The sequence below is a fragment of the Monodelphis domestica genome, chromosome 2, assembly GCF_027887165.1.
Source record: "Monodelphis domestica isolate mMonDom1 chromosome 2, mMonDom1.pri, whole genome shotgun sequence".
NCBI classification, from domain to species: domain Eukaryota; kingdom Metazoa; phylum Chordata; class Mammalia; order Didelphimorphia; family Didelphidae; genus Monodelphis; species Monodelphis domestica.
The window spans coordinates 433,027,848-433,042,371 of record NC_077228.1 but is presented as its reverse complement, the minus strand read 5'-3'; the positions used below and the strand labels follow the sequence as shown (position 1 = coordinate 433,042,371).

The window sequence follows — 14,524 nt, the reverse complement described above, 5'->3', positions numbered from 1 at the left end:
CCGCCGCAGATTGATTGGTCAGAGATGGAGGCAGCCCCTCCTTCTTCCTTCCTATTGGTGGATTGGTCAGACCGCCTGCTACCATTGGGCTTTACGGATTTGGGCACCAAATTCAAAGATTTTAAAAGTACCAGCTGGCGCCTTTTGGAAGCTACTACTCTGTAGGAGCCGGTGCTTCAGCTGGTTGCTGCTGGTGGAGCTTCTTTTCCTACCTGAGCGTTGTTCCGCTCCCAGTGCGTAGGTCTGGGAATGAGCCGCCACCGCAGCCACTGCTGCTGCTCCTGCTCCTGCTGCTCTTCATCTCTTTCGGCTGCATCCTCCGCCTGCTGCAGTGGCCCAGGCGCCGTTACGCCTGCGGAATCCCCGTGCCCGACTGACAGTGAGTATCTTAGGAAGGAGGGCGCGCGGCCCCCCCGGGAGGGATGGAGCGGGGATGGATGGGGGCGACCCCCCTCCCTAGTAGGTGAGGCCACGAGCCGTTCTTGGGGGTAGTTGACATCCCTGGGTTATATGGGCAAGGGGTAAAGAATGAAAGGGGTCTGGGCTTGAGAGAAGGGATCAAATTGAGGGGGGTTAAGAAGTGGGGGACCCGAGGACAGATGGTGGGCTTTTACCCTCTTCATACCGGGTTGCTTCGCTTTTCTGAAAAAGAGGCGCCGCGTCAGCCCCGGGTGTCCGTTTTCCCTCCGGCGGGCAAGACTCGCCCCTGGAAGAGGCGCCAAATACCCCCCCTCCCCTCCCCCACCTAAGGCCTCCTCACTTCGACGGGGCGGCCCGGTCACCTCAGACCTGAAGCTATCCTGTGGGGAGCAGGGAATCCTGATGTCCCTCTGTTCCCCCAAGCTGCCCCTCTGTTCCCCCAAGCTGCCCTGGAGATGTCTTCCCTCCCAACCCGGGGCTGCTCCCCACCGCTGGGGCGCGGGAGATTGGGCCCGCTTCGCGACCATCTCCCGCCTGTCTTCCCTCTCGGGGCCATTCCTGCGGGCCCCTCGGACCAGGTCCGGTCCTCCCCGCAGGATTCGTGGGCCTCGCTCCCCTCTCCCGCCAAATGCGCTCCGCGTTTGGACTGAGCGGATTCTGGGCTATAACCTGAAGAAAGTTAAATTTTGTCACACACACACATCCCTCCCTTTCGCTAGCAAAGTTTCCTTGTACCAGTGGGTGCAAAGTGAACGGTTTTTTAAAGTTAAATTAATTTTTTATTCTTAATACCCCCAAGTATATTAGCTTGATCACGGTTTTAGCCATTTCCTTGGGAGGGAAATGCTTCCTTTGCCTTATCTCTCTGTAGATGTGTGTGGAGGTGAAAGAGTAAGGTTTCCCTCCTAATCCCAAACTGGGATGGCCTTAGCCAGAGAGTACTAGAATAAATGCAATTTCTTACCTCATTGTTGTTCTTCCCTTATTGGAGGTATCTGGCCATGTTTTTCTTAAGTTATTTTCTAAAATATTTTTTATAGCCATTTTACTAAAGAAGTGACCAAGGGAAAAGGTGGAGTAAAGTAATAATGTAGTATTCTATACTCGGCCTCTCAAGGAGGAAATGATAGTGCATTCATTTAAAGTTGAGTATCTACTGATGTGGTAATTGAGGTTGGTAAGGACAGAAAATGTAATTTTTTCTTAGGAAAGGGTTTTGAAAGTGAAGCAAGTAGGGGGCCTTGTGACTTGGATCATTGGTGATATGGAAGCTAGTGGCAACTAGGCCCCTTAGCCATGGAAAGACCATGCACATAGCCAGTCACATGGTGGTTATCTATAAGGAGATTTTAAGAAAGGTAAAACATGAGACCTTTCCTAGAGTCTAGAGTTTTTATAGTCCATGGTGTTTGAATTTGGTAAAAAGAAGATATTTCACAGTTTGAGAGTAATCAGCTCTCTAACATGAAACTAATGAAAAGTCAAAATGTGTAAAATTTAGAATAAGAAATGAATTTCTAATATTCCTATTGCTATATAACGATTTTGTTGCTATTAAAAAGTTTATAAAGAGTAGTTCCCAGCTTCAATGTACATACCAGGTATTGCCACTATGCATTTTCTTAACTGATTATATCTGATAATAGAACTATTATGTGAGACTTCCTGGAATGTTACAACTTTTAAGAGCATTCCTTATAAAGATTGGGAACTAGTTTTATCAGATACCGTGGGGTAATGATGGTGAATGATAGGAATTATTTATAAAATAGCTATATGGTTCTTTTAAAGCCTTCAACAAATTGTTATTAAGTACTAGAATAAATAAATGCTTTTTTTTAAAGCTCTGTCATTTATTATCCCTTTCTTTGAAGAATCTACCAATCCTTTAAAAAAAATTTTTTTTTGAACATTTTACTTCAGAAATTATCACAAGGAAAAGGTGAACAGAATTTATTAGTTGACTTTTTTAATGCTGCTTGTAATCCAGTAGGGGGCGGAAGTACAACAGGGACAAATAAAGTAGATGGTTTATATATGCTCAATTCTAAGACCACCTGTGATTTTTTTCTCCTTATTTGCAAAAGTACAGTTATCTATACAAATAGGAAAATAGCAAGGATATTTGGTTTTATACACAAGGTGGTTTATTAGAGCTCTTCCAGGACTAGAACTATACATATTCTCAGCTCAACTACTTACTAGCCATGTGAACTTGAACATCATTCAAACTAAAAGCGCTAGAAATATTTAGTCATCTAAGAGGTAGAAATCAGTTTTACAGATTAGGAAACTGAGGTGAGTGAAATAACTGCCTATGGTTGGTTCATTGAGTTTGGAGTGAAACCTAGATCCAACACCTAATGCCTTTTTCCTTTATATCTGGAGTTTCAGTTTTCCATTACAAAAAAAAAAGTAGCATATCTACTTGTTTTGAAAACGCAAATAATCATACTTGAAAGTGCTTTGAAACAAGTAAAATTTTATGTTCAGTGAAGCATTTGCTGTGTTAGCATGAGATTAGAACATGATATTAATTTTGATCATTCTTAATTTTAGCAATACCTAGTTTATAATTAAGGAGAGTACTTACTCTGTAAATGGTTTTGAAAGTGAAGCTAAGTAGGGTGCCTTTTGACTTTGATTGTGGTTGATATGGTAGCTCAAAGGAACATTGAAATGTAATGTAAAGCAAATTGACCAAATAAAATTAAAAAAAAAAAAGAACAAAACAAAAACATTTCCAGCTTCCTGATTCCTGTACAAGGCACCTATTATTCTTATTGCAACGTTATCCACTACCTTTCACCCTCCCTTTTTCCACTTAGCCAGTCAGTTTTCAAAGTTTAGATATTCTTCCTTTCTCTATATCAATTACCCTTCATATCTCTCCTTTGTATTTACATTCTACTTTAGATCCTCACCACCTCTTAACCTGGACCATTGGGGTGGCTCTTATTCTCCCTACCTCCAGTCTGCTCTCTTCTCTAATCCACCATTCATACCATAAAGGTTCATGGAATGGTAAAAATCCATTATCACTGGATCAGAGAGAATTTAAATGGGGGGAGGGGGGGGGAGTAAGAAGTAAGAAAACTGGAAAGGTAGGAGGTAGTTAGGTTTGGAAGACTTTGAACCACAAATAGGACTTTATATTCTTGAAGGCATTAGGGGGAGCTATTTATTGGGCTTTATTGGTTACAGGAGTGACATGATCAGACCAGTGCTTTAGGAAAATCATTTTGGTAGCTATAGTTGAATGATGGTTGGGTTTTTGGAAAGGCAGGCTGACATCCCATGGGGCTATTGTAATCGTCCAAGTATGGGGTAATTTGAAGGCCTACATCAGAGTAGTGGCATTGTCAGGGAGCATATTCTCTAGAGCTCTTTGCAAAGAATGAGAGGTCTTGAATGAGAGCTTGGATATGAGGAATTTGGAAATAGTGAAAAGTTGAGGATAACGTCTAGTTTTTTAAATGGAAGGATTGGGAGGATGTTGTTGCTCTTGGCAGTAAATGGGAGTGGTAAGAGAAAAAAGGTTGGTTAGCAGGAAAAATGAGTTGACAGTATCCTAACTGGTATACCAGGGTAGTTGTTGTTTTTTTAACCCATGTTAATTTATTTGGTATATATTTAACCATGCATATCTAAATATATAAACTTGTATTTCTCATTACTCATAAAGATGAATAATTAGATTTTAATTTTTAGTTTATTTTCTTATCTTTAATCTTAATTTTCAGGCTTTCCCCTTTTTGGTCATTAAAAATTAAAGTAAAACTTGTTTCCTCTTCCATGGTTTTGAAGAACTGAGTTTGTGCAAAGGAGAAGAGAGGTTAAAGGAAAAGTGACCTTCTGTATCCAGAAGAATTATAGTGCCAGATGATATATTTAAAACTAACAATGTGGGGCAAGCTTAGCAGTTACACAGTCAAATATGTAACTGGTTTTTGGACCATTGCAGACAGTCAGATAATAGAATTGAAGTTAAAACATTAGAGTAGTTTATCTTTCTTGGAACTCCCACTTGGAAAGCATTGATCAACTCAACACTTATAACCTGATAGGTTTTTAGGAGATACAAAGTTTAGAGAGATCCCAATTGTTGCTTCCATAAAGCTTACACTCAAATTGAAGAATGAGATATACTGTTATCTATTAATAGCCAGATTGTGGAAAAGAAGTACTTGAGTTCTGCTGAGTGAAATGCATTACCTATGCAATGATCTGGGAAGGCTTCCTGGTAGAAAGGGCATTTGAATTGGGCTTTTAAAGGATACATAAGAATGCAAAGTGGGGGGTGGAGGGGAAATATTCCAGGAATTAAAAACTACTAGAGTAAAAAAAAAGAAATGTGATAAGAAAGTGTTAGGTATTCCTGGGTATTGATTAGTTCTGATAATGAAATCAGTAAAGTGGTGCTATTTTTCAAATTCATGCTGTTCAAAGTCATAATCATAAAAATGTGGTTGATTGGTTCCTGCCCAAAGGAAATATGAAGTGAAAAATTTGAATAATGTGACCAAAGTTTCATTGAGGATTTATTACTTATACTAATCAGGACCTAAGTATGGTACACTTTGTCTAAGACAATAGTATGGAAGAGGGAGTTATCCTCCTACTCGGTAAAAACTCCTTTGCCTCCCTTTTACCTTTAATATCAAATATAAAATAATAAATAGCATTCAAAATCTTCTTTTTGGCTTTAAATCCTTCTCAGTATGGTTCTTGTATGTTTCCAGCCTTGTGTATCATTCCATTCCAAGGACTGATTCACTGGTTATTCCTTCAGTAGTTGGCACAAATCTCACCTCTGCTAGAGGCCTTCTTTTTGTATTCTTGTGCTTTAGTCAGGCATATAGTTAGTAGGAGCTTATTGATTGATTTGTTGGTTATGTTAAAGAGATAAGGCTAGAAATGGTGCCAAATTATGGAGGGTTTCCAGTGCCAGGCAGAGTTCTTAGAACTATACTTGAGAGTCAGTAGAGAGCCAGTAAAGATTTTTTTTCATTGTCAAAAGAAGAGGAAGGCCCCCAACCACTTTAAGTGGACCTGTTATGAGAGAACATGTGTCTTAGAGGATATTTAGTTGTGGATTATTTTCTGTTACTTTTGGAGGAAGTATCAGTGTCTGAGATCAGAAATCCACTGAAATTTATAGGTTTTATGATGTTGAAAGAACTGATATGCTAATTTGCAGTACAAATCCAAAATTGAGAACTGGTAGACCAGAGACATTCATAGTAATTTGATTTGATTATTCAGGTACTGAGATACAACTGGGGTAACCCACCCCTTGCAAATTGCTCTTTTGTTCACTTCTTTTCCCTTTCTACTTCAAGTATCTCTACTCACCCACCAGAACAAAAGAACTTGTTGGAGGAAAGAGACTGGGGTTGAAACCTTGTTTTCCTTATTCTTTTTACTTAATTCATTATTCCTCTGCCTCTGTTGGTAGGATTTCTGCCTTTGAATGGTGATTCTCTAGATTAATTCAAACAGTTATGTGAACCGGAAAAAAAAATAAATGATTTTGTGAAAGTACAAGTAATAAGAATCAGCAACTGGTTAGTTGTTTTTTTTGTGGGGTTTTTTTGAGAGCTGGAAGAGACCTTAGAGATCACCTAACCTAAACCCTTCATTTTACAGATTAGAAAATTGAGGCCAATGGTCACATGGATAATAAACAGAATTAGGATTTGAGCCCTGACTTCTAAGATAACCCTGAGTAAAGCTCTTTGAAAATCTAAAAGTACTATATAAATGCTAGTTATTAGTATTAATTCCAAGTCCAGTGCTCTTTCTAATGTAGAATTACAATAATTTTAAAAATGAGATTTTTGAGAAATTTGCATTGGTTACTTTAGAAGGCAAATATAAATCATAGTCTTTGAAATAAGAATCAAGTAGTGTTATTTTTTAAACATCTAATTATGAGAGACTGTATGCCGTAGTTGTCAATATATGATAGTCTGTAGTCATTCAATACAGTAACTGTTCTGTAAAGGTTAATTAACAAACTTAAATGCTCACACATTTTAAGCTCAATTTATTTTAAAATTAAGAATGGGAAGGCCTTTCTCTAGCATTTGCTACAGAAGACAGTGATAACCCTGGAATCTAAAATTTTGAATGAAAGATATAACTGAGTTTTGATCCTCCTAATTCCATTGAATAGTTTTGTGAGGCATGCAAGTCAGAACCTCAGCTTTCTCTATCAATAATAATTTTTTCAGCGCCTGTTTTGTGTCTTACACTATCCTAGGCCTGGGGAAGACATGGGGATTGATTGGACTAGACTCAGATGATCTCTTAAGTTCTTTCCAATATTATTTGATTCAACTAAATGGGGAGGGGGGTCTTTCTATTAGGGTTTCCTTGACAAAGACTGAAATTTTAAGGAAATAAAAGCATCTCTTATAACCTTGATAGGGCATTTTTCTAATAATGCCCAGTTTGAGCTGCCATTCTACCCTCACTGCACCTTTTCAGGGTTCTACACATAGAAAGCAATTTCTGTTGGGAAGATACGAGTAGTGTTCACTACAAAGGTGGTGCTTGAATTGAATGAACCTTGGAATTAAATGAAACGTAGCATGTTCTAGGCAGCAAGTAAACCAACATGGTTATAACATAATTAAAAGAATAATGTAGAGTTAAACCTGGAGGGGTAAGGCTAGTGCCATATTGTGATTGACTTTTAATAAGGCTAGTTCTATTTTCATTAATTTATCATTTATCACTGAAGAAATGATCATGGTATTATATCAGTTTAGAGTTTGCCTTTTAATAGTCTAATTTAAGATATAGTTTCCAGATTCGCTATATCTAAAAGCAAGAACTACTTAAAAAGGTTGTGAAAAAGTAAAGGTCTCTGACTGTAATGGGCTATATATATAGGAGACAGGACATGTAAAAAATGTAATTAAGGTAGTGAAATTAGTTGTAATTGGTAACTTGTAATCATTGTCATTACCTTACAATTATACCTCTTAAACATCATAGAGATAACAAATACAGGAATACACACACATTTAGTCCAACCTTCTCATTTTTAAAGATCAGGAAATAGAGGCACAGAATGAGAACCTAATTATATGTTTTGTTTTCTTTTTGCAGGATACAAATCAGAGAATAAAGACAACAGTCCATACTATTCTGTCAAAATGAAATGTGATTTTAATTGTAACCATGTTGATTCTGGGCCTATATTAAAGCCTGATATTAGTAAAATGGAATCTGGTACTCCTGAATATTTAGAAGATTTTTGTAAAGACTGTATTAAAGACCACAGAAGGCTATCCTACTCTGGACCTCAGAATGTGAGCCCTACGATTGTAGAACTAAAAACTGAAAATGGACCAGTGCACAACAAGGAAAACCAAGCCCTACACAAGCTTGATGCTTCAAGTGAATTCGAAGAACTGGAGAGCAGTAGGCTTTATGAGGACAGTGGCTACTCTTCATTCTCTCAGCAAAGCAGCCCTGGTGAACAGCAATATAACAGCATTCTATTGTCACGTAATTTCATTGTCAGTCCCAGACCCTGCTTTCTACAGAGCCAAAGCACAGAAAAGTTTCCAAATAAAAACTTGTTGCCAATCCTTCATTTTGAAGAAGTGGTTTGTTCAACTTTAAAAAAGAATGCCAAAAGAAATCCTAAAGTAGATTGGGAAACAGTGGAAAGACTAGTTTCCCATGGAGATTTTGGACTACATAATGTAATTGGTAGAAAAATGGGCTTAGAGCAACTGGATATTCTCAGTGAACTTTTCCAAAGAGGACTCAAACATGTCTTAGCAAGTGTTTTAAGGCACCTCAGGGAGATGGACTTGATCAAGTAAGTTTGCTTTTTTTGCAAAGAAGTTATCTCATAGGTGCTGTTTCTTGGATATAAGCTAGAATGGAACTTTGGAATGATTATTTTAATTTAGTCTAGATCCATGTTTCTAATACTTTGGAATAGTAAGACAAAGAGGGGTTCACAAATAGAACTTAAATCATGTATGAGGACCTCCCTGCTGAGGATAACAGGTCGATTCTCATACATTCTATGTTTTTTGAATTGTAGAAATAGAGACCTCAAAGTATACTTAGTATATGATCAATGGAACTATTTAGTGTTCAAGTCCCATTGAGCTAAATTTGGTTTTATTATTTTTGTATTGATTCTTTTAAAAATCTTTGGTTTTACATGTAATGCCCAGTGGATTTACGCATCGGCTATGGGGGGTGGGGGGGAGGAAAAGAAAATGATCTATGTCTTTAATGAATAATGCTTGGAAATGATCAAATAAAATATAATAATTTAAAAAAAAAAGAAAGAAAAAATCTTTGGTTTTATTAGTGTATCACATTTGCAGACACAGATTATAGTCTGAACACATTAGCTGATAGCCTTTGTGAATTTGTCCAAAAAAAGAATTTGATATCAGATTTTCAGTCTTCGAGTGGTGAGCCTCTCAAACACAGCCAAGTTGAGTTTCTTATGGTAGTTGTAGAACATTAATGCTTTTACAGATTGGTAAAATCTGACACGAACTTGTGCTTCCCTGGCATAGGTTTTTAGAACCTGTGTTCAATTCCCTGCAGAATTGAACTTATTAAATAGGGGATCTGAACATATTCAGGCCCAACCAAGATAGAGGTGCATACAATATAGGTCTTAAGTACTTAGCTAATGGCAATGTAAGGTAAAATGAAAACTTTATTTGTATAAGTAGGATTAGCTTTTATGTCATTATTTTACTAGCCTTTACCAATATGACTATAAAAATATAATCATTTGTATTTTACCTTGTCAGTGTGGCCAGAGTGAGTGCAACATGGAAGAAGATCCTGAAAGACAATAAAGGGGCTTTCCACTTATATAATATGGCGATGAAGAAAGCTAATGTAAGTTTTAACAGTTAATGATTTCATTTTCATTTATATCGCCTATTCTTCAAGATCATTATAGACAGAAAGCAGATATTAAATAATTAGAAATTTTAAGTATGGTGGGGCTTCTGTATCCATAGGGGTTCTAAGAACTAAGACCTTCTGCAGGATGGCCAATATAAGGGAATACCTACTAAATTTATATGAGAGAAAGTAGAGGAAAGAACGCTGGCTTTAGAGGCACAGGATTTGGATTAAAATCCTGCTTCACATCACTATTTCTTCTATGTGACCTTGAATGAGTCTTTTCAACCTCTAGGCCTTAGGTTCCTCATCTGTAAAATGTTGAGTATGGATGACTTTATGAAAACCCTATCAATCAATAATTGTTTTAATTTGTTTTTTCTGCTGTGTATCCTGTACTATACTACAAGCAGGCTTTCATGGAATTTGTATTCCATTGGGAATAGCCTATGTAATATTTGCTTACATATTTTGAAAACATTTTTGTATACTTGGTGCAATTAAATAATGTGTCTGCCTTGTATGTACAATCATTATAGGTTAATTTGGGGAACATTTTTATTGCCTCTGGCTTACACTTTTTAAAAAGGATTACTAAATGCGTCATATTCTCAATGGGATGGTAAGTGCTGTTCACTAACTCTTTTTTCTAATCATTTCTTATAGGAAAATACCACCAAGTTTTCAGCTCATGCTGCAACTAGAGAATATGTTCTAGTCAGGGCAGCATTGGCTTCTGTACAGAAATCAACAGCCCAGGCTCCTAGTGCATCCAAAAAAGTATCTCGGTCCAAATTGTCTGATCAAGGTGTTTCTGTGTACAGCCGACACACTGAGTTTTCTGAGGTAAATCTTTTTTTCTTGATATATTAATAATATAAAGATACAAACACATGCATTCTAAAATCCATGTTCAGTTTTTAGTACAAATTTGACTTCAAAAGGGATTTGCTTTTATCACTCCCCATTTTTATATGTAAATTATTTCTAAAATAAAGAATCTAAAAGTATAAATAAATCCTCCTTAAAGCCTAAAAGTAGCTAGCACTAGCGGTTAGTTATTAGTAGCCTCCTGTTTAGAATAAGTTTATGCTATGTTAGTGGAGACATGATTATTTCATGATATGATTACTTACTGCTCCTGCTTTTACAGCTCTTTACCTTCCCAGGTACATTTCTTTACCTGCTTTCCCTTAAATGGTAGAGATTTACCAAATTCCCAGTAATCTTTCCTTTGATGTTTAGTTTGTAGCTTGGGTTGCCACAAATCAGATTTTAGAGCTAGAAGAGAATTGTCATTCGGTGTAATCTCTGGCTCCTAGTTTACAGAAAAGAAAATTGAGGCAAGTGACTTGCTCAACGTTCTTGCTTCTGTCTCTAGCATTCTTTGTAGAATATATTGTGTTATATCACCTGATGCAGCATACTGATGCTTCCTCCACTAGGTGTTTTCTATTGCATTTTGGGTTGAGATTTCTATTTCATAACTTAAGCAATTTGATATCAATATTCTGCATTTCTCAGGTGAAATCCAGCCAACATTTCCTTTCTCATTTTAGGGGCCAATTTTTTGCCTATCCAAGATAATATGCAGTATTGATTGCATTCAGTGAATTAATAAATATTTTCCTCAGTAGTGTGGGGACTGGTTCTATTCTGCCATACAAGCATTTTTAAGGTGCCCACTCTCTACCAGGATCTGGGGATACAAAGAAGGAGGAACATTTTTTTTTTCTTTACAAAGACCTATTTGTCCTAGAATGCTCAGTATTTTATATCCCATTCTCTCTCCACCAATATTTTGTTAGCTAATTGATCTGTGTATGACAACCCACCCCAAGAAAAATGAGTGAGGAAAAAGCTCCTGTGAGAGATTTAGTTTATTCCTCAGACACTTTTTCACTCCTTATTATATAGTCTTAAGTGACTTATTCTCACTATGCTATAAGAAAATTCCTATGCTGATTTTTTTAATATGTGACTTTTTTTTATAGGTTGCCAAGACTTTGAAAAAGAGTGAAAGCTTAAGAGCCTGTATCCATTGCAACTCACCTGCAAAATTTGACCCCTATTTGCAGAGGGCGACATGCAACCGAGAAAGTTGTGGCTTTGATTTTTGTACAAGATGTTTATGCAGCTATCATATCACCAAAGACTGTTCAAATGAAAAACCTCTAAAAGCAAACTCCAAAGTGGGACCTCTTCCTGGAAGTAAAAAAAGTAAAAAGAATTTACGGAGGTTATGATCTATTGTTATATCAGTCACAACTTGCAGACTGTTAAAAGTTGGATTGGAGATGTTACATCAGGTGACTGTTTGCCTGAAGTCTTTATTTTAAACCAAAAAAAAAAAAACACGTGAATATATTGTTATTTTCTTAATTATACTTGAACATCAATTTAAAAAAAAAAACTACAGTGAAACTTCTTGGAACTTGGTGGCTTTGGCATGTTTTTGTTTTTTTTAAATCTACTGCACTTATTACCAAATGAGAATCCCAATGCAAAATTGCTTGATTGTGTTTTTAAAAAAAACGGAGGAAATAGCTAGTTATGACTAGAATGGGTTACAATCAAAAGGGGATTTATCTAGAATATCTTTTCCATAAGTATACTTTGGATATTCATGTCAAAAGAATGCAGTTTCTACCCAGACCATTTAAACATGCTATTCATTTTTTCCAGTTATTTTTAACATAATTTCCAAGTTTAAAAATGTATTTGCTATCCTCATACCAACTTATTTTTCAAAGTGCTATTCATTTGGCTTCCAAGTTGAAGTAACCACAACTGCAATATCAAGTCTTGTCTGTGTGATTGTTTTTGTCCTCGTTAGATGTTTTTTCAGTGTTAGTGAGTCTGTAATTCCCTCCAGTTATTTTCAAAAGGACTGGAATATTTGTAACTGTGTTGTCTTATTTTCTTCTCTAAAATCTGTTTTTAAGACTTTTGTACATTTGTTATATATTTTTTCACATTTTATGTGTATTTACATAATAAAAATTAAAATATTCTACTTAAATATTATTTGATTGGTTGTTCTGTAAATATTTAAGCTAAGTAATGGAAACTACTCTTTAATTGGGCTAACACTTCTGAGCTCTTATAGGGACTATTTTTAAATGCCCTATGCAAAATCTGAATTATCACCAGCTATCAACATTAATTGCTTCATTATTGCAAGGCTTTTTTTTTTCTATTTGCCAGTCTATATTCAAATTTTTATAAATATATTTAGTTAGTGCTATAAGAGCAGAGTGAAAAGAGGTTTGGAATGCTGAGCGTGGCTTAATGGACAGAGGTGGACCATTGGAACAGGGAACAGAGGAACCTGGGAAAGGACCCAGGAAGAAGAGGGGCTTTTGGTCTGGGACCTGGAGGAGAGAGGTGAACTCTGAACTTCTTAGGACCAACCAAAGCCAGCCCTAAAGGATTACCCTGGAAGTCTTTATCTTGAACCCTGGTGTCAACCTTAAAGGAGGGAAAACTGATCCCTTCAGACCTGAGGGGTCAAGGACTCAGACAGCCCTCTGAGCTGATCCCCACAGACCTGCACTCAATCCAATCCTGGTCACAACTTGATACCAGAGTTAGGTTAAGAATTAGGGGAAAGATGGGGCAGCTGGGTACCTCAGTGGATTGAGAGCCAGGCCTTGAAAACTGAGGTCCTGGGTTCAAATCTGGCCTCATACTTACCAGCTGTGTGACCCTGGGCAAGTCACTTGACCCCCATTGCCTAGCCTTTACCACTATGTACCAATGTAGTGATTCCAAGATGGAAGATAAGGGTTTAAAAAAAAAATTAGGGGAAGGAGAGGCGAATCCCTGGCTTGGCCCTGGAGCCATCCAGAGAGAAGGAACTTGGGGGGGGGGGGTAGAGTTAGGGACTTCCTTTGAGCTTTTTACTGACTCCTAATACCTCGCCAATATTAAACTAATTCATAATCTGCAGTCAGATAAAGGAAGAGTTATTTCAGGGGGGACAAAGCGGGAGCAGAACCAAAAGAGCCCTATTCTGTTTCTATAGGACCCCTGCTGTTCAACCTGATCCAGTGGGAAAGCTTGTACCTCGAACCCTGGGGTATCTTTAACATTAATAGAGAAGACCGCCCCTCAGGCTACCACTGCTGGCCCATTCTCAGGAACCCCATCTTTCCTGAGAATTCCCCTCCTGACCCAGCTCTAGTATGGTGCAGGAGGAGAGATCCTGGGGCAGTCATCACCAGGGCAGAGATAGTCACTTAATACTTACAATAGTCATTACAAGTGAAGGAGTTAACAATAACAGCTTCCCTAATCAACCATTATGGTGCTAATAAAATATCTGCATAACGGTTAAATAGCTTTATGTTCAGGGGCCAAATATTTATCTCTAGTTAGCCCTATTGCAAATGGGAACCATTGGTAAAAGGTGAGGATTGGTTGGTAGCTTATAAAGGGATCACTAAGAATCCAGTTCCCCTCTCTAATCCTTCTATCACATGGGGAAGCTAGGATGAGTGCCAGACCTGGAGTCAGGAGGACCTACGTTCAGATCTCCCCTTAGTCACTTAACTCCTATGCCCTAGCCCTTACTGCTCGGCTGCCTTAGAATTAATACTTGGTATCAATTCTAAGACAAGGTAAGGATTTTGTTTTATTTTTTTTAAAACATGAATATGAAAAGTGACTTAACTGCCGCTACTCTAAAAGAAATATATTCTTAAAAAAAAAAAAAATATATATATATATATATATTGTGTCTTTAGGATAACCAAGAAATCCCTTGTGGTTATTTGGTTCAGTAGCTTATTTCTTAGTATAAATTTAGATTCCCCCAAACCAGACTCTTCAATTTACAAGAGCCCCAAAATGGTGCTTCTGTGACACAAAGTGAATTCAGTAGTTTTGTTTTTCCCCTAAAACTGACATTTTATTTTATTCTTGATCAAAATTACATGGGGGGGGGGGGGGGTGGGCAGCTGGGTAGCTCAGTGGATTGAGACCCAGGCCTAGAGATGGGAGGTCAAGGGTTCAAATCTGGACTCAGACACTTCCCAGCTGGGTGACCCTGGGCAAGTCACTTGACCCCCATTGCCTAGCCCTTACCACTCTTCTGCCTTGGAACTGATACAGAGTATTGATTCCAGGTAAGGGTTTAAAAAAAATTACATGTTAGGGCTGCAGATTTAAACTAGTATGATAATCTTTTTTGAGAAAT

At 37.6% G+C, this 14,524-nt stretch overlaps 1 protein-coding gene across 1 annotated transcript; it reads left to right on the top strand.

Annotated features, from left to right (window-relative positions):
• Positions 1 to 241: 241 nt before the first annotated feature.
• FBXO5 (F-box protein 5) lies at positions 242 to 12,346 on the top strand. The gene is made up of 5 exons (XM_007484774.3): positions 242 to 379; positions 7,540 to 8,260; positions 9,225 to 9,315; positions 9,991 to 10,170; positions 11,319 to 12,346. The coding sequence occupies exons 1-5, from the start codon at positions 250 to 252 to the stop codon at positions 11,568 to 11,570; spliced, it is 1,374 nt and encodes a 457-aa protein (XP_007484836.1). The 5' UTR covers positions 242 to 249; the 3' UTR covers positions 11,571 to 12,346.
• Positions 12,347 to 14,524: the final 2,178 nt, after the last annotated feature.

What these genes read in the sequence shown, in the direction of transcription:
- FBXO5 (XM_007484774.3), top strand. Translation starts at nt 250, where the DNA reads ATGAGCCGCCACCGCAGCCACTGCTGCTGCTCCTGCTCCTGCTGCTCT. An exon ending in AGGGAGATGGACTTGATCAA is followed by an intron (nt 8,261 to 9,224) that starts GTAAGTTTGCTT and finishes TTACCTTGTCAG; the next exon opens with TGTGGCCAGAGTGAGTGCAA. An exon ending in GACACACTGAGTTTTCTGAG is followed by an intron (nt 10,171 to 11,318) that starts GTAAATCTTTTT and finishes TTTTTTTTATAG; the next exon opens with GTTGCCAAGACTTTGAAAAA.